The 17,890-nt window shown below is 37.3% G+C and overlaps 1 protein-coding gene across 8 annotated transcripts in view; it reads right to left on the bottom strand.

Annotated features, from left to right (window-relative positions):
• Positions 1-17,890, bottom strand: part of MAN1A2 (mannosidase alpha class 1A member 2) — a 158,481-nt gene that overhangs the window by 103,320 nt on the left and 37,271 nt on the right. For all 8 annotated transcript variants that reach the window (XR_012777073.1, XR_012777076.1, XM_075511580.1 and 5 more), the window contains exon 3: positions 8,084-8,180. Coding sequence is in view for 6 of the 8 variants with exons in the window: in XM_075511580.1 (XP_075367695.1) it covers positions 8,084-8,180 (97 nt within the window). In the remaining 2 variants the exon portion in view is untranslated. The remainder of the gene's footprint in view (positions 1-8,083; positions 8,181-17,890) is intronic.

Below are 17,890 nucleotides of genomic sequence, written 5' to 3'. Positions count from 1 at the left end.
ATGCTTGGGCACATGCTTATTTATAAAATCATTTGGAAATACTTATAAATGATCATATTTACAAATAATCCAGAAATACCACACAGTGGATGAGGATTTTGAAAAGGAATGCTACTGCAGAAAAGCCACCCTATAGTGAGTTTCTAGACTCCATAAAGGAGCCTAAAAGATACAAAATACAATTATTAGGAAAGGAACAGTGAACAAAACAGAAAACAGAACAAAGGTTTAGTCTTCCTCTCAAAAAAAGAAAAAAAAAAAGGAACTTGAAAAGACACAAAGGAGATAATGTATAGGGTATGAAAAAAAAGTATGTATGAGAAATTACTTAACAGACCAAGACTCTCCATGTAAGACAGGCACACAACTGAGGGCATATGCAGTTCTACAGACTCATGAATGGCAAGGAAGAGATGAATAATGGGTTGTTTTTTTCCAATACCAAAACTAGTCACCTAGGACAGCGAGCAGACTTCAAAACTAAGAAGTCTTCTACTGACTATGGAATCAAACTATGGAACCACTCATAATGGCGTATGCTCTTAAGTTTGCACAGACTCAAAAGCAGATTGGACAAAATCACTGAAAAATAAACTAAAAGTGATTAAATAAAACTTGCTGCCTCTGACCACAGAAGCACTAACACTGCACAAACTTTTGTAAGCCTGAAAAGTACTCTGAGAAATGCTCACTTACTACGGGCTTTTCCTGCTCTTATATTTCTTCCATAGATACCTGCCATGAGCAATTTTTGGAGGATGAGTAATGATCATGTTTGATCTTTTGTCCAGCCTGAAGGTATTTTTCTCGTGTTATCAGAACACTGTTCTAATTCCAGATGTGGCCAGCAACTCTTCAGTGTTATGTTTTTTTCTTAAAATCTTATCTTTCCAAAATTTCTTACTGGCCAAAAAAAATACACATTCAATGTACATATAGTCAACATTGTCTCAGCATAGTCACTCATTACTGATTTTGCAGAGGACACAGATGCATAGACCTGTCCTAAGGCCAGTTTAATTTACTTTAAAATTGAACAGAACCTGAAATACAGAGATTGGGCTGAAATTTGTACCATGAAATTACCTCTTTACTAGTTAGCATGAATGGATTTTCTTTCCCCTTTCATTTGCCACAGAAAAAGGCAATGATGGGTAGATTACTTGTGCACATACAGTTAAGATAAAAACTACTGCTCACCAAGTATTTTTTTTCATCAAAACAACAAGACGACAAGAACATATTTGTTTACATATATACCTCATATTCCTTTTTTGTTTTCATTTATCCTCCACATGGATTCAGAGGCTGAAAACATGCACAGAAAAAGAATGCTGAGCAGAAGTTGTTTCTCCTGTCTGTCCCTTCATTAGGATTTTACAATGAGAAGACACCAGAAGTTTTTAGCCATATTTTCAAAAGGTCACTCTTCGGTCTTTACTTTAGGGTATATCATCTAGTTTCTTCCCAGTAGAAGTGTTTGTCTCCATAATGTTTATAAATTTGCAGGTTGTTTGGCAGCTAAAAAACCCCAGAAAAACAAAAGGCCCATGAAACTTGACACCCTTGATACTCAATTATGTGAACTTCAAAAGTAAGTGACAACTAATCAAGTGACAGCAGATGGTAGTGTCAGAGGAGCTCAGGCAGCCCAATAATTGTTACAATAACAAAAATGTCTAAGAAATTAATGAATATTTCCCAGAATAATTTAAAAAAACATCTCCTAAAGCATTTTCTTGTAGTGCTTACAAGAAATATTCCCCCTCTTGTTTTCTAGACCACAAACTGGACAAAGAAATCGCATTAGTCTCCCAAGCTATACCATACTTGCCAAAGGTATTTGAAAAACAGACTCCTTTGCCTGACTCAGCTCCTTCTCCCAACAGCCTCATGCCCTTGCAGTCTGATGAACGCCATTTTCTCCACAGAGCTTGGGAGCATCGCTTCTCCTGCTCTCCGGCACGAGGGTGAAATGCACTGACAGATCTCCATTGCTTAGCAACACAGAGTTCTGCAGCAAGAGCTTCCCACGCTGCAGCAGTGGGCAGTTGGCTCAGCAACCTTCTCCCAGGTCATGAGGGTTTATCAGCAGTGCTGGTAGCAAAAGGCTGATACAGGCTGTGCAACAAGCCAGGCAACAGGATACACTCAACAAGGTGGTAGAAACCAAGTAGTCCACTGGCAAGTTAAAAAAAAAAAATCAGTTCACTAGCTTCTCCAACTGAATCCTTGAGTTGTTCCCTTGGACACATCTTGCTCATTAACCCACATTAACCTCAAATTTTTTTTCCATATGTATGAAGTAGCAGTACATTATGTTATATGAGACTGAACATGCCAGACAAAAATCCTTCATAAAAAGAGACAACAGCTGTATTTGGTCATGTGTTAGAGAAGAGATATAGCACTGCATTGCAGCCTTGAGGCTCTACTCGGTAATAAACGTAACCACAATGTGACTTCATTGACAGTTTTCTCTTCCTCCCAGAATATAACATCCCAAGACAGAGCCTGCAGACATCACAGATTAAATTGACCATTTGCATGGCATGTGAGAAAAGAGAACGAGAAGGGCATGGAAGCACTATCAGATGCATGAGACAGTTCTAGTGTGACAAAATACAAAGTAATAGTTTAATTAAATCTTTGTGCATGAGAATGGGCATGTCTATATGCAAGCATTTACAACCTAAAAACTCCACATCATTATGGCTTAGGAAAGATCTTTTCACACCCTTGAAAACATATCCAGACATGTATCTGTTTATGTGTGTATACATTATCAGGTCATCTTCATGTAATGCAGCTCATCTCTAGACAGAATATGTCCAAATGCAAGGTTTAGAGATGCACTGCTACTAATAGGGGAAGCTTACAGTTTAGCAACAGTTTGTACCATTACTTTGTCATGTACTTATTACCCGACAAACTGCACATCTTCACTTTATTCTTAGATAGTTAACATCAAAAAAAACCCCACAAATTTCAGAACTCTTCATTTCAGAAAGCATCAGGTAAGATGAGTGCCCATGCTTTTTAGTTTTGCTGAGGACAATGTTCTCAGTTGCCCAAGCCTGTGGTCTTTTTTTCTCTTTATTTTTTTTTCTTAAAGTCATTCAAGCTCTCAAATAAACATTGTTTTAGAAAAATAAAGAATAAAGACTGATACAAACCCACTAGTACAAACTGCTCAATTTAACTCACAATAAAGCTTCCTCAAAGCTTGTGCTACAGTAATTAGTTAAGATATTGAAGTAAAAGATGCCACAAATACACAGTTTAAAACTCTGAAGCATATCTGGACTTAGTGATTTTAATGGTGTTTCCATAAGATGTTCACCTAGGGGTCACCAAACAAATGCAGGGACAAATATTCCTTAAACAGCACATTTCAGATGGTTACTCTGATCCTCAAAAGCAAATCCAATCAGATTTCATTACAGCAAGAGAATCCTACAATACAATCAACTACTCTGGTTTTCAGTAAACCCAGTAAACTTCTGAAGTAAGCTCAGTGTTTGTCATGCTTGCTCATTATCTTACATGCATCATTTTCCATCGGCCTTCTCTCTTCAGCCTTTGTGTTCTAATGAGAACTTGACCCAGAGCCCATACAACCCTACCTCTGCAATAACGCCCTGTGGCTGTCATCAAATTATTCTAGCAATTTAAGCAGCTCTTAACAAAAAAAGTAACCTTTTTTTTTTTTAGCTTAGCTGCTACAACCACCAGCAGAGCTGCAAATAAAAAATTAAACTGGAAAGGGAAGCTACATCTCTCTGCTATACTTTCTCCTTGCCTTTAACACTATTTTATCTTATAGGGTAGGAATAAATAACAAATCTTCAGATTATCAGCCCTTTCAAAAACAAGCAACTTTCACAAAAATAGGAGCAAGTTATCACCCTGTTTCACCAACACAGAACTTAAAGGTTCACTTCATACATCATCTAAATTTAAACATCTTTAAAAGCCCACCAATTCCCAGCTATACTTTCCCAAACCAGCACCATACTACTAATGCTGTGACCCAGCTGTTGAAGAGGTACTATTCAATTTTAACTACTGACTCCACAGTTTGATAGGCAACACTTTTAGGAGGTTGTGCTTTACAATTTACAGTCACCAGGTCAAACATCTCAAAAAGACTGGCAAGAGTTTCTAGTTGCAGGTCAACTAAAGCAACCCTAGCAGGTTTTGTTACTGAAGTCAAACTAATAATTGGGACAGCCCACAAATGTTCTTGCTGGCATGTTTCAGTGAGGCACAGAGCATCTTGCTTTACAGGTTATCACCTTTCCTTATTTTGTAAAGGACTTAAAACTAAGATTTATGAGAGAAGAGCAGGCCACCTCCTCTCCCCTTCTCTGACCCCAGCCTGAACCCTGCACTAGATCTTGCGATGCTGGGAACACTGATGTTACTCTTGGCATAGATAGAGATATATACACTGCTTCAGGAGGGAAAAGGGAGTCCAACAGGGAAGATTACTAGCTTATTTGCCTTTTAAGTTGAATTGCATTTACCTCACTTGAGAGTTATCAGGAAACCTGATTTCCCAAAGATTCATGCAAAGGGTTGCAGTGCCAAACAGCAATGCCATCTCCTTGCTGAATCTCACAGACATGCTACGAATTGAAATGGAAGTACAACAGAGCACAGTAATGGCAGAAAATAGTTTGGGTCAAATCGTCTTTGAGATGAATAAAACCAGGTTTTGCTGAGCAGCTTTTTATTAAAAATAGCATCAGATTTCAAAAAGAATTATGTAATGCTACTATAAAGGCAAATACTGCTGGGAATGGTGTCATTACGGGTAATAGAGATTGGTAAAGTACTAGCACTAACAATACAGCCTAGACAGTCCTCAGTAAAAGGACCAATTTTTTTCTCCCCTTCCCATCAACGACCCACCAAATCAACAATAGCTGATTCTATTTTAGACTTGGTATATACTGAAGACTATACATTTCAGAAAAGTTTTTCATATGAAATAGCCTCAAACAGAGCTATCATAACATGATATGGCTAAAAATTAAATGGCACAAAATAGCATCTGGATTTTAAAAGGACAAACACTTAGGGAATCAACTGCTAGAGTTAGCTGGCATAAGAGGATGAGAAACTTGAATGTGGAGGAAGCCTGCAATTTTTTTCAGACAGCAATGCCAAAACTCCAAAGAATAAGCATTGCAAGGAGAAAAAAAAAAGTAGAAGTCCTCCAGACTCATTAGGAGACATGTTAGAAGTAAGCAGAGGAGGAATGGAGAGAAAATAAAAGACCAGAGTTAGACTACAATTCAAAATTGCTTCAAAAATATTGTGTCAGTCACATTAAAAACAAACATTAGAAAAACATTTTCCTGCCATGTAAATAAAAAAACCTCACTTCATAGATAGTCTGGGTTACAAACCAAGGCTGGTGTAAAATGATACCTGGCAAATTAAGCAACAGAATGGCATGTAAATTCAACAGCAAAGACTACATGATCCTACAGGTGAACATTTTCACAAAGGTTTTTACTGTAAGACCCAACTTCATCAGCTGGAAAAAATATAAAGAAAAGCCATGAATTAGAGATAACATACAACTAAATCACAGGAAGCTTCAGAAGAGATTTTTCGAGTAGAAACGGAAGCAGTGCCAGTGTACAAGGTAGCAAAAAAATTATCTAGGAATACTACACAATACTCTCTGGGAACCTAAGAAATGTTCTTCTGTCTGTCATGGCAGAAGCCTGTTGCTCGGGTCTTCCCTTCAGCCTCACACACTCTCCTTGCACTATGCTCAGTGCTGGCTGCATCTTAGTCTCTTTCATTTCACTCTTCAAACTCCTCATCCAGTCCAGATGCTTTTCTCTCCTGAGCATGCTAACTTGCTCATCTTCCCCCCATCACCCCTCAGACAACTCCACCTGACCTAGTCATTATCTTTATAATGGAATATGAAGAAGTGAAACAAGTATCAGCCTTCACACCATACTGAAGTTTAAGAAACCAGGTTCCAGTGCATGACCAAAAGCCATCAACGTTAGGCTCCAAGGGGTTTGCTTGCAGTGAAGGTGAACAGTCCTTATTGCAGACAGGACTTGTAGAGAAGCTGAAATTATTCTCCTATGGATTTAAATAGGCTTCTACTCACTACAGGTTTGCGGGGAGGGAATTCATTTGTGGGCTTTTTTTGGTTTTGTTTGTTTGTTTGTAAGTATCACAGAAAATTTAACTCAGAGGCTCTCCTTCCATTGCTGGGAGCAGGGGAAAGGAGCAGTGTGCCTAGTTAAGTTCTCCTCCCTTCTCCATGTCCAGCACTTATTTAAGGTTGAAGTTCATCATGCAAATAAATTTGATGAAAAACTGTTTGGATATAAAGAAAATCACTTGTTTATTTGGCAAGATATAAGAATGGTTTCAAGATAAAATTTAAGGAGATCGGGGGAAGGGACAGAGCAAAAAATGAAAAATCCCTTTAAGCATTACAATACTTTTGAAACAAGTCCTTTGGCTCTTCTTTTGGAATGAGTTTCCTCTGGGAGTTTACTTTTTCCCTACGAATGAAAACAAAAGGCTAACCAAATTTTGACTTAAGTCAAAATAATTTATTCTGAGTTGAGGCACTAAACACAGAAAACCAGACACTTAAAAAATCCTAATCTGTATTTCTATCACCCACAAGAAACAAATTCAAGGTTTAAAGCAAGATAAAACAAAAAAACAAATACCAGTTACAATGAGAACCAACCTCACACAAAGTCATTAGCCAATTGCCTTACAATAAAAGCCAATAAAATCTTGATTTCAAGCAAACTATTATAACCAATACTAACACACTTAAGGTATACACAGTATATTCACACTCATTCTTGATGTAAAAAGTGGTTATGATAAATCTGTACCTTCCTCAGATACCAGAGAGTGGGCGAACACAGTATGAAACCATGAACAGAATTCGAAAAACCCTACCCCGTCTTAGAGCAGCTCTCCTGTGTACGTTTCAAAATGAATGCATGAACTTCATGGCTCAGTCCTCTTAGGTGCTGTGCATTCTGGACCAATCCAGGCTTAACCTTGATGTTAGTGGTTAAGGTTATGTGTTTTGCTATACCAGAGGATGGACCTACAGAGCCCTCCAGGGCTCCGTCCTCAACAGTACAACCAGGTTTTTTGAACCATCAGTCCTACAGAACTAGGGACAAAAAATGGATTCTTTCCTGGTTCGAGTACCAATAAAATGCTTGTCACTTTCTGATCACTATTCTACTTACTCTATCCCACTGCATTTACACCAAAAAAAGCAGTATTGCTGTAGATCATTGATATTTTAAGGAAGAAAAGCCATCTAATCTCATTACATGTACAAAACACAAGGATATTAAACGTCTTCATCTTTACCTTCCTCATTTTTCATACTATTCTCAATGGCATTTGTGACACTCATGTTCACACTCCATTGCTCAACTATTCTCACTCCGTCCCTTTGATTTCTTCAAAATTGCCCCTACCCTCAAACTCCTGTATTTTGAATGTTGTTTTTTTTCTTTCATTCAAGTTTACAGGTTCAGGATCCACAAGTCACATATCAAGTAACAATGTCACTTTCACCTTATCCAGATCTTTTTTTAGAAGCTACTTTAAATTTCATCTTGGTACTAGCAGTTTTTCGGCATCTTGCATGTGCATTTTGTCTTGTATCACATTATCATGGAATTAAACAGACCTAGACAAGATGAGGTTGGTTTTTTTTTTAAAAAATTATATTCATTTCACCCCAAAATATCATCAATGCATTGTAACTTTTACATATATATATGCATATATATATGCATACACAAAGTAACAGTGCACACAGACACAGCTTAGCTTTTGCAACAACAACAACATATTACTCCCAAAAAGATAGTTTAGTAAAGTAATTCATTGAATTACCATTGAAATCATCAATACACTTCTGTCATCCGCACATCAAAAGATTTATATTAAAACAGAATTTGCTAGGAAGTTTGGGTAGACTTTCAAAGAGGATAGCATGGACAGAAATATTTAAAAAAAACTAAAATGAAACAAACCAGAAAATATAGCCTACCAAATATGTTGGTGGAATGTCCTTTCCGGGCAATTGGTTTGAGCTCATTATGTCCCCATCCATATTGCCTATAATTGTCCCAGGCATGCTTCATCATCTAAGAGATTGAAAAAATAGGATTTGTTTACATTATAAAACTACTTTGTACAAATACAATATTTTACTCCTTATTTGAGACTTCATCTTTCACAGTCATCCCAGCATACTGATAATTACTTTGCCACTATTTCTGTCTGTTACAGAAATCATATTATACAGCATGAATAAATTTGGAAACAACTTCAAGTCTATTTGACTTGAGCTATAGACCCTAATGCTCTGCAATAAGGAACTGGTGAAAAGCACTGGCTAATGTCTAAGACACTAACCAAAAGAAAAAACACACCTACCAATATCTGAAGCATAAAAGGGATTTATTTACACTGGTGCATCTAAGTACAACTAAACAATTTTGCAGAAGGCATAATAATTTTATTAGCAACACCTACTTGACAAAGATATACTGTCATACAGCTTCTATCAAAAGAAATGCCAAAAGCTTTGCTCTTTAGAAAGTATAATGAACAAAGCAGTATAAAATTATTAATATTTGCTCCACAAAACATTCTCAACTACTGTAGCAAACTACATCTAAAAAACAAAAGGTCTTGCTGACCCACAAATATTAGTTGTGCACATCAGCCACTTAAGCACTGCTTTTATGGATTTGCTAAAACTTTTAAAATGCCTTCCTTGTTTGCATACAGCAGAAATTCAACAGCGACCAAACTGCAAAGCAAATGCAGTTTAAATCAAATATTAGTTACCTAAACAGATCAAAGCAAGTAACAGGAAGAAATCAGATTCTAAAAGACAATACCTCAGACACAAGAACAGTTAGGAACAAACCTGTTCTAGAACAACAGCCATGTGGCTGTATCCCACAATGTTATACATATTTTATTTTTATATTGCATCTTAAAAGTGGTATTAAAATATTGTTAATATAAACAAAAACTCCAAGAAAACGTATAGGACTTAAATCATGATCTCCACAAGTTTGAGAAAAGCCAAGAGGAAAAACTATGCTAATGTAACTAACAGACCAATACTAACTCTTTAAGAAACTGATTATATCAGTACAATTTACAAGACTGTCATTTTCTTATTTTAATATGTCACCATACTCACAGAAAACAGGAGGGAACAAGCAGATGCTGGCTAATAAGTGAGGTGCAGCCAGTTGCCTTACCAGCACTACCTCGCATAGAAGCTGCTCTCTTCTTACCAAGTTCAGGATTTACTGGAAGTCAGCATCCGGTAATCCCAAATCTTTCAAACTGCATCTAAACTACCTGCTGAGACATGCAAAACGAAGTCCCTGTCTCCCTACAACCACCAAGAGATCCCTGTCCAACCTACATGGCTGTAATTCCTTTGAACATAAACTCCCTCCAAATTTCCCATGGCTCACTTAACTCATGCCCAGACAATACATTAGAACCACAGCAAAGGTATATGCACAGGCCCAGAAGCTGGGAAGCACTCCTGTGTTAAACTGACATCAACCTAGACAGAGATGTCCCTCCCAGGATGCCAGAGGTCCCATTCCTACTGCTTGTCATTCAAAGTCAGCTCACATGTTGTTTTTGGTATTTGCACTAAAAGATTCTGACACCTGATGAGGCAGTAATACTGTATAGTTTCTTTTAGTGTCATGAACCTGTAATGTACAAAAAAGAAGATGCAAATATTATACTAAAAGAGGAGAGAAAAGCCACTTCATTAGCATTCACAAATTCCTTAGTGTTTACAAAGCACTTATCAAATTGACCAATTAATAGCTATTAGAACCTCAAGATGACTCAGGTAGAGTGATCCTCTCTTGACAGGTAAGAAAACTGCAGCATGACAAATGCAGCAAAAGCCTGATCACAGGCAGTGTAGAAGTTCCTCTGAGTCCTCTTACTAATGTTATCCAGAATCAACCTACACATTTTTATATAAAATTGTTGATTAACTTAAGAACATAGAATTGAGAATCATAAAATCGAGTATCATAGAATCATTCAGGTGGGAAGGGACCTCAGGATGTCTTTAGTTCAACCTCCTGCTCCAAGCAGGATCAGTTATGGGATCAGACAGGGCTACTTAAGGCTTTATCCAGTCAGGGTGGACTTAGGGCTTTCCCCAGTCAGAACAGGACAGTCAAGGCCTCCATGAAGGGTCCTGCTCTAACTCACAGCTTGCCAGTCCACCTTTAAATCCTAAAAACTCTACCTGGGAAAACACAGACCTATAGTTTTAGAAGGCACTAGAGGATGAAACTAAAAAATTACTGACCAGTGAATTCTATGTGAGTTTGATAACAAATGGATGTCTAAACAGCAAGGTAACTGTCGGAGTGGGAGACGGACCCGGAGTAACGATGAATCTCAATATGAGTATGGTCATTCTCGTTTATTCAGATTACTTAACAGGTTTATATAGAAGCTAAGCAAAGCACGCGCTAACAGCGACTATTCTATTGGATAACTATACTTGTCCACGCGCTTAAAACAATTATATGATTGGTACAAAGTTGCCGTTCATGCACTGTTCACAAAGGGGGGTTTATCAGCACTTTCCCAGACTTAGTCCCGCTTATCTTGTTTTACCAAGTACTCCTTCTGCTGTTCTCAAGGGAATTTCACCTTGATCTCTGGCTCCCAGGCCCCATCAAAGGCTGGATTGCTCACATCAATTAAGCTGTGTCCTTTTTCACTTAACCATTCTTCCACAGGTAACCATGACACGGCAGATCTAACCAGCCTGCTTCCACATAAGGGAAACTGGGTTCCTGAGACCTTTGAATTCAAATATACAGAATCACAGAATCATTTAGGTTGGAAAAGACCTTTAAGACTGAGTCCAACCGTAAACCTAACACTGCCAAGTCCCCCACTAAACCATGTCCCCAGGCGCCACATCCACATGTAAATGGATGCATCAAATATTTCATGAAGGAGAATCAAATGACCTTTGACATTTTAGCTTTGTAAAAATCTCAAAGTGTAGGCAAATACCAGTATAGATCAAAACTAGCTAAGTCCAAAAGAACAACAACAACTTTTTCCCTCACGGCAGAATGTTAATTGTGGAATATTTCACTGTCCCAATTTGCTATTTTTCTGGGGGGGAAGGCACAGATATTTTTTTTTTCCAGACTATTTAGTTCTACGGAAACCCAAGAAAATTATGGAAATTACAAAGGGCTAAAACAGAATACATCACAATGTAAGATGTTTCTATATCCATAAGATCATAAGATAAAATTTATCCTAAGATAAAATTTCGTTAAGATAGAAACTGTAAAGGAGTTAATAGAAACTGTAAAAGAATTAATGCAGAAGTAATTTAAGAATACACTGAGACCAGAAATTCTGTAGAACACAAGTGACTAAGGCATAGTTGACTGCATCATCTAAGGTTCTGAGACAGAAAATCATATTTTGAGGAGACTAAGCTACTTTGATAAACACAAACGTGTCTGTCCTGTCCCCTCTGCCTCCCCCAAGCAATGTACAAAGAATATGGTGTTATAACTCACCGAGAATCTTCTGATTTTATTACACTAACTAGTCAACTGATTTTTTCCAGATGAACACTGAACATTACTCTGGCACACAGTTCGTTACCACAAAGTGAGCAGACTTCATGATATCATGTTAGCAGATAACTGCACATTACATACAAATGAGACTTGTATACAGTAACTTTTGTAAGGATGATATGCCAAGATCTTGTAACAACATGGAGATTTCTGTTACTGCCAGAATTGGTAGAGTGATATACTATAGATACAACATCTATACTATTGGAAGCAGTTGTGCACGCAGAAACTTTTGAGAGACAGGAGAAGACAGATACCTCTACCAGCTAAAAATTTAACAGAGGATGTAACTTTGGCTCAGGAAGTACAAGCAGTGTGAACTGATCTGAAAAACAAGATTATCTCTATGGTTATGCCAGACAGCATTTGCATAGTGAAAGCTGGAAATGCTGAAGAATAGCTGCAGGTATAGATAGGCTTTTATTCAAAAAAACCCCTGTCTTCAGGAGGAGAAGGAAGTTTCAAACACTGACTGGAACATCAGCACTAATGACAATAGAAAGAAGGCAAAAATGCTTTAAAAAAACCCCCAAAACAACAAAAAAACCCCCAACCCTTAAAGAACCCATGACACAGGCATCTTAAGCTCAAGTAGAGTGGAAATAACAAGCTGGTCCAGGCATGGATCAATAATTGTGAAAAAGGCGAGGGGTATATTTCCATAGCTGAAATTTCCGTACCTGATAGCAGTTTGCCAAAGTAAGTGCTTGGAGCTTGATGGTATATCATATAAAGATCTTGCAGTCTGTCCAACAGAGAACAAATGGTTTTAGTGATGGACTTTTTACTTACACTATTAATGCCAGATGACTGATCTTGCTTTTGAAGGCAAAATCATTCATGGGGCTAGGTCCACTGAATACCAGTCTCAAAAATGTTTATTATGGGATGCACAATATACAACAGTCAGCAAGATGCTGTTGCACATACAGGTTGATAATTCTACAAAAAGACGAATTTGGACTCTGCTGCAAGACAGCTAGAATGCCAAGAAGCAGGGCATGTCTCAATGGTGTACTTTTTGCAGGTACACCGTTATCCAGATTCTTTACTGACTTCAGAATATGTTCATGGGATCTGATCCTCTATAGTCACTAGGAAATCAGTTTTTTATACAGAGTGGTAATTATGTCTTTGACAAACTCATAATTGTTACAGTAAAAGTGACTTTCAGTCACTTACAAAAGTCTCTTTTCAATCACTGTAAGGGACGTCTATCACTACAGCAGCATGTTAGAAACAATAATTCAAACCACAGATTGTTTCAAAAGCCCCTTTCCACTCCTCAAAAAAGGGCAGACACATAGCAAACAGAAAATAAGAGTCCTGAGAAATAAGGAAAAGAACCAATTTACTGGCAAATTACAGTACTTGCTGGCTGTGCCTAGAAATGGGAAACCTATCCTCTTCTTGCCATTCATCAGGAATGTGTGTAAGAGACATCAAATAGGTTTTGCTTTCAAAGGAGCCTATTCTGGTTAAGGCTATGATTTTAAGAGATTTATATAAACCACCTTCAAATTCCATTTTAAAATTAACCAAGGACTTGCTAGACAAGATTACTGCTCAACTGGCAGATTAAAAATTAATAACCACTTTCCTACTGTCTGCAGAGAATACTTTTTGGAGGTTAAATTAAAGAATGATTTTTTTCCTTGTATACTCAGATTTTTTAAGAAACTTAGAAAACTTATACAGATTATTTTATTCTTCTGGGAGCTACAAATCTCTACCTAAAGAGAAATTATTTCAGGCATCAAATCTATGCCTCTGTCATGTGTTCCTGAACATTGCCACTGAAAAAGTCTGTTTGGAACATGTTCCTAGCACACACAGAAAGTTGGGTTTTCTTCTTTTACTGATGAACCCGGTAACAAATCCTCTACTAAAACAAAACTGTTTGTCAAATGTATGCAAAATGCAAAGTTTGTCCTTTTTTGTTGGCATGAAATACCTGAAGTCTAAGACACCCAATGGAACTAAAGGGAAAATACTTCAGACTGGTGATAACTGGAACAGTAGATGTAAAGGGCCTAAACTTGGAGAGCTTAGAGTAGTAAACCAACTGCTCAAATTTGTACAAGAAAGCCAAATGCTTTTTTTCCAAGAGGGTGAATCAGTATTTTTGACCTTGAGCGTCCTCATGGTTTCAAGAGAAACCATGGTAGTCACAGGTTTGACTGGTCTTGTGGTGTTCAGAAAACTAGAACCTCCCAGATCATCTCTGTAAACAACCAGGACTACACATCAGCCAGCAGAAAGCAGTTCCTTTCTTCCAGTTTTGCCATCTTCCAGTCTTGCCTTTTCAGGCAATCTAATCATCTTCATCAGCTTATTCGTGCACCTCTGCCAGTTTTACTGTATCTTTTTGAAGCTGTGAGACTAGAATTACATGAAGCATGCAAGATGCAGAGGCACCTTAGCTCCACTCACTACCATAAGAATCTTGCCTGTTTTGTTGTTCTTTCCTAAAATACTGCATATCTGCTTTTTGTTTGCTATTGAGCACTACAGTGACATTTCCAAGGAACTATTATAAACACAAGCTCTCATTCTCAAGTGGTAATAAGTCACCTCACACCTTTTCATATTAAGCATGAAGTTGGAATTTCTCCCCCTCCAGCCCCAATATGCATCATCTTACATTTATCTGAGAAATAAAAGGGGAGATAATCACTTAGTTCCATAAGATTTTTCTGCAATTCCTCAGTCTGGCCTCAGTTTTCTACTCCAGATCTCCATGTTGGCAGCAAAGTTGATCATACCACTATTCATCCATTTTCCAACTCTAAATAATTTATTTGTATAATTTAGAGCATGGATCCCCAGCACACATCTTCCAGGGCCTCCAGCACCATTTACTTGTACTCTCCATTTCCTGCCTCCTAACCAATTTCTCCAGGCAAAGAGAGACACAGTCCTCTATCCCATGGCCTCTTAGTTCAACAGCTGTTAGTGATGAACCTTGCCAAACATTTTTTGAAAAATTGCATATATAACCATATCTCCCTTGTTCACATGCTTGTTGACTCTTTCAGGGATCTTCTATAGCTTTGTGCATCATGACATCATTAAAAATACACTGGGAAATCTTGGGTATCTGTGCTCAACAATTCTATTCCCTGTTCTAGTTTCTGTTAATCTGCACAGTTCATTCATCAGGCGTAGGGATCTGCCGTTCTTTGATCTCCCTTGAATACCTTTCAAAAATTGATGTCTTGTTAGCCACCTTATAGTCCGCTGGTAACAAAGCGGAAAATAAGAACAGATGCCAGCAATGCAAATGAAGAATCCAAATCTCAGAGCAAACTAAGTCAGAATAAACTGTTGCAAGTTTCAGGTATTACAGTATTGTATGCAGATGCTCTACGTCTTAATGGAACAGAACATAAGAGGTTACTCATCAACTACAAGTAGCTCACATTGTGTATCGATGACATCAATATCAATAATTCTGAGATGTAACATAATCAAGAAAACTGTTAAAGAACACACTGGCATACATTCTATGGAGTTGCTCTGGGAAACACAGAAGGCACTACAGCAGAAATTATGTAAAGATGACTAACAATTAGAAGAATCTTTACTATATTTAAAAGGATGCTCTTGCTTTCCAATCAAAGTCTCCATAGCTGCAAAAACACATATTGTCACTTGTATAATAGCTCTTGTATAATTTAATATAGACCTCTCTTGCATCTAGCCATAATTCATTATTTTTGCTATCAACATTTTTGTAGTACAGGAATAAATGGCACATAAAATACAAAATTAAAAAAACAGCAGCAAGGTCAATCAGATATCATGGAGCCTTTTGATTTACTCAGTTCTGAAGATAAGTAATTTATCTGGGGTTTTGTTCATTTTTGTTTGGCTGATTATATCAGGGAAGTGAAATATTTACTTGTTTTCTTGACTTTATTTTGCATTTATGAATTTTAAATACTGTAAATGCTCTAGTTCATTGTTGAAAGACAGGTTCCTCTCACAATGGTCTGGAAAAAAGATATCTTTAATAATGAAGACCTTCTTGAATTTTGAATGTGCTTCCAATAAGGCAAGAGCAGTGGAGAATTCTGTAATTGCTGCAACTTGAATAAATTGATTCATTTTTTAAATATCTTCGAACATGCAAACTTGCATTCCTCATTAGTAGCACATTTTAAGTTACCAACCAAAGCAACCCATCCAGGATGTGCAGCTGAAATACTGCACCACCCACAGTAGGAGCTTTTTTTCATCCTTCTGTCTGAGCAAAATAAATACATGAAGCTACAAAGCTTCTCACAGGCATCAATTAAAGATTTACAAATGTAAAATGAGTTCTTTATATAATCATCGCAACATGCTGGGACACAACTTTGTGCAGGGCCATTCTTAACTTGCCTGTACTGGCCAAATTGCTAATTGCACAATTTTCATTCTAATACATCCATAGAAAATCAGTTTACCAACAAGCTTGATCAAAAAGAGTCCATCCTTACTTTACACAGATTTCACTCATTCAGTAAAAATTAGATAAGCATTAAAAAAGTGCAGTGAAACTAATTTAAAGCCAACTTAGCTGTTCTCAACATGTGGAATTACATTTGAGAATCCAGAACATAGAGAATCCAAATAGCATGAGAACAAAACCACTTAATAAACGATGTGTGTGTATACATATATATAGAGAGATACGAACACATTTTTATATACACACACACACATATATAAAATGCAGGGAGTGTTATCTTAAATACTGAAAAAGATAGGTCATAATACTTATTGTGCTTCATTTTTATTGGGATCAGAGCCAGGAGCAGCGAGCTACAAAATACAGTGCAAAACTCTTAACACAATAGACATGTATTACTAAAAACTGATGTCCTAACCAACTAGAAGTCCAAGTAAGTTTGACCAAGAAAACAAAGAGTGTAAAATGTCAGCAATAATGAAATTGTTCTAAATTGGTTTTAGATGCTGAAAAGAGTCCCCCAGTCACAGAAGGCAGCCTATTTGGCTAGATCAGAAACACTGCAATTACAAAAAAATAGACAAGATTAGGAGCGGAAGTTGTATGAATAGTAACTATGAAAAGAGGAGTTATGCAGCATAAAAAGACCTCTACATGATAAAGTATTTTTCTTCTGCACAGCTCTTTTCTCAATAAGTACACAAAATAGAACTCAGGTAAAAGGACACTTACTATTATTAACCTGATTTCTTATGAGAATAAGGCTTATGCAATCTTGCTGTCTGTACATCTGTCATTTGCCACATACGTTTGCAGTAGCCTTTGAATCAATTCTCTCATTTCAAACCTGATTTTACAGAGTTGGAGGAGCCAGATACTTGAGACCTCTACTTTTTGTGGGGAAAAAGAAAAAAAAAAAAAAAAAAAAAGAAAAAATATCTGTGGCTAGGTAAGGTAGACAGACACAAATTAGTACCCCCACTGAGAGGAAGGTAGTTATAATCCAACCCTTTATTCATTCAGAGGGACAGCATTTAGCATGCAGGTAGCTCTAAACCAGGCATGGAACACATTGCAACTGATGCAGTCAAATGGGAAGATAAGAGGGCGTTCACAGCAATGCGTGTATGAGGAGCACAAGGTGGTATAAGGGGATTTAGGTCAAAAATCCATAGGAAACCATTGGTTTTGCAGCTTATAAAACAACCTGTTATTTCTCAACATTATTAGCAGCCTCTTGAGCATCATCCAGAGACCATGATGAAAATACATTTTAATCACTTCTCTTCTTGGCACATTTCTAAAAGTATTTCCAAAATTGCCTCCACTAATATTAAATAAATTATCTTCCTACCTTTCCTTCTAAGAGGCAACATATTAGAAGTCACATTTTAAAAGAGGATACACAAAGTTTTGCCGAAGGCCACAATAAGCTCACTGGCAAAAGAACTCAAGTCAGAACAGCCCCAGCTTCCCAGCCAGGACCTTGTTCCTCACTTGTGCAAAGCATCCAAACTTAAAAGCAACTTGTTCTGCAAGTGTCAGATGTAGCAAGTGATCTTTAACTGTGGCCCCTATGCTCCCTGGATGCCCATTTCACAACAACTTTTGCTTAAATGTCTTTCTCCACTTTTTACCAGAAAGGCACGACAAGCAGGAACAGAACCAAAATTTTGCTGTGTTAAAAACAGCTTATCATAAAGTAATAAGATATCTCCTT

This window comes from Mycteria americana, chromosome 1 (assembly GCF_035582795.1).
Source record: "Mycteria americana isolate JAX WOST 10 ecotype Jacksonville Zoo and Gardens chromosome 1, USCA_MyAme_1.0, whole genome shotgun sequence".
In the NCBI taxonomy this organism is placed as follows: Eukaryota; Metazoa; Chordata; class Aves; order Ciconiiformes; family Ciconiidae; genus Mycteria; species Mycteria americana.
The sequence above is the reverse complement of the archived record's forward strand: the minus strand, read 5'-3'. Positions and strand labels throughout refer to the sequence as shown.